Below are 2,439 nucleotides of genomic sequence, written 5' to 3' on the forward strand. Positions count from 1 at the left end.
CCAGGCTGGGGATTCGAACCCGCCACCTTAGGTGTATGTGGCTGGCGCCTTAGCCGGTTGAGCTATAGGCGTCGAGCCGAACAGTTACTTAATTGATGAAATTATTAGATGTTTAAGTATAAAATCTAACACTTCTGCAGTATTAAATATAGTCTACCCTCTTTCCTTGGAATTATATTCTGCTAATTTTCCTCTTATCTCTTTGTGCATTCATTAGTCATGTTTGCAAGTTTTTCCATTTACCTCTTTTAATATTTAGAATTCCTATCTTAAATCACTTCTCTCCTTCCATCTTCTTCCTGTACAATCGTTCCCACCCTGTGATGTTTACCAAATCTGTATTTCAAACCACACTTACTGCTAAGCTCTAATTCTATATATTATGACTCAGTATATGTTCAAAATCCTATCTCAAAGTGAAATTATCTCTACACACACCAATTTTTTCCTGTCTCAGAGAATGGTGTAATCATCCCTCCAGGTGTTCAAGAGAGAAACTTGAGTGTCTCTTTTGGTCCTTTCTGCTCTCTGTCTCACCACTTCCACACCACACACATCTGACAGATCAGTAAGTCCTCTCAGTTCTACTGGTTAAGTATCTCTCTCTCTTTTTTTTCTTAATCAGGCCCTGGTAAGGTTCAAACTAGAAGCACCTGGTTTGTAGGGCCGGCGCTCTACCTACTGAGCTCTGGTGTCCAACTTAAATATCTCTTGGACCTGTTGGCATTCTCCCTCTCCTCCTACTTAGTCTGCCCTCATCTCCCAGCATTACTCAGTAGTTTCCTTCCCGATTGATGGGTGTGAAACTCTCCCAGTCCATTGTCCAGGTTATTCCCAGAGCGAGCTTTCTTAAACACAGATTTAATCATGTTAATCTTTTGCTGAAAAATCACCAATAACTCCTATTCCTTTGTTCTCAGTATAAATGTAGCTCCTTAAAGCTATTCCATGCATGAGATTATATAATCTAGCTGTTACTTCTCTCTTGCCAACTCTTCGGTGCTTCTTTTTTACTTCTGGCTTTGCAAACATGCTGCTTTCTCTAGCTGGCCCTTTCCTCACCCCATCAGGGAGACTGGCTAACTGCAGACTGCTTTCAGCCTATGTGTCACTCCCCATAAGCCTTTCCTGGTGTCTCGGAGGGTTGTTTATGTGTCATCCTTGTGATGTCATGTTGCCTTCTAAGTGTGTCTCCAATGTGACATTTATCCTTCTGACACACCTGTCTAGTTCTTCTACTAAGCCGCAGACTTCTTGAGGGCAGGAACTTTATCATTTTCCTTTATAAGCTTAGAGTTTTTAGCATATACTAGGGACGTAATAAATGACGGACGTGCAAAATATCTTATGTATATTTTATATATTTTTCTTTTTTAAAACACATATTTAACCAACAAATTACATTTGTGTTTTTCTTATAACACATGGTAATGTACAGCTTTAATAACTGTAAATTTCTCTTTACAGAAAAAAGTTATCTCAGGTTTAGTGAATAAACCAAAACAAGATGATGGTGGAAGAATTGCAGCTAGAAATCGCCTGGCTGCTATAAAAAGTGCAATGAGGGAGAAGATGAAGCAGGGAGAACGTGGGGAAGCAGCAGCCTCTGTGATGCCAAAGGAGGTTGATAAAATAGTGTTTGATGCTGGATTTTTCAGGGTTGAAAGTCCCGTTAAATCATTTTCAGGTTAGTTTTTTTAAAGAGGCTACTTTATATAAGTATGTGGGTGGTGGAGGAGTATTTGTACAAAGGGTGAAAAGTAGTTTTCTCATGAAGAGATCTAAGTTCTGTGATTTCTCACTCACATATCCACATCACTATTGGAAGGCTATGACCAGATAACTCTGAGAAGGAAACGTCTTACCACATAAGACATTCACCCTGCAATCTGTGAGGAGGGTCACAGGCTTCCCAGAGGTCAGAGAAATGACACAAGCATGAGAAGTAGAGTCACTTGCTTCCGGTCAGAGTTTAAGATGCAAGGGAAGCGTGGGCATCAGACCTCTATTTCTCTATACTTTAAAATAAAGCTCATGAAAGTGAGTTTGTCTTTATTTTTATTTGTATTCAAACTTTTGTTCAAATCTGGTTTTTCTATTTTTTTTTTTTTTTTGACACAGAGTCTCACTATGTTGCCTTCAGTAGACAGCCGTGGTGTCACAGTTCACAGCAACCTCAAACTCTGGGGCTCAGGCGATTCTCTTGCTTCTGCCTCCCAAGTAGCTGAGACTACAGGCACACACCACAATGGCTATTTTTTTGTTGTAGTTGTCATTGTCGCGTTTAGCAGGCCTGGGCCGGATTTGAACCTGCCAGCCTTGGTGCATGTGACCAGCGCCATAACCACTGTGCCATGGATGCTGAGCCCCTTTTAATTCTTTTTTTTTTTTTTTTTGAGACACACTCTCACTTTGTTGCCCTCTGTAGAGTACTTTGGC

General features: G+C 40.5%; 1 protein-coding gene across 1 annotated transcript in view; it reads left to right on the forward strand.

Moving 5' to 3' along the window:
- The window catches only part of DLGAP5 (DLG associated protein 5), a 53,900-nt gene that overhangs the window by 40,785 nt on the left and 10,676 nt on the right, over positions 1 to 2,439 (forward strand). Inside the window, exon 14 of the mRNA XM_012806547.2 lies at positions 1,468 to 1,687. Coding sequence (XP_012662001.1) covers positions 1,468 to 1,687 — 220 coding nt within the window. The remainder of the gene's footprint in view (positions 1 to 1,467; positions 1,688 to 2,439) is intronic.

This window comes from Otolemur garnettii, unplaced genomic scaffold (genome assembly GCF_000181295.1).
Source record: "Otolemur garnettii isolate 467f Iridium unplaced genomic scaffold, OtoGar3 scaffold00054, whole genome shotgun sequence".
In the NCBI taxonomy this organism is placed as follows: domain Eukaryota; kingdom Metazoa; phylum Chordata; class Mammalia; order Primates; family Galagidae; genus Otolemur; species Otolemur garnettii.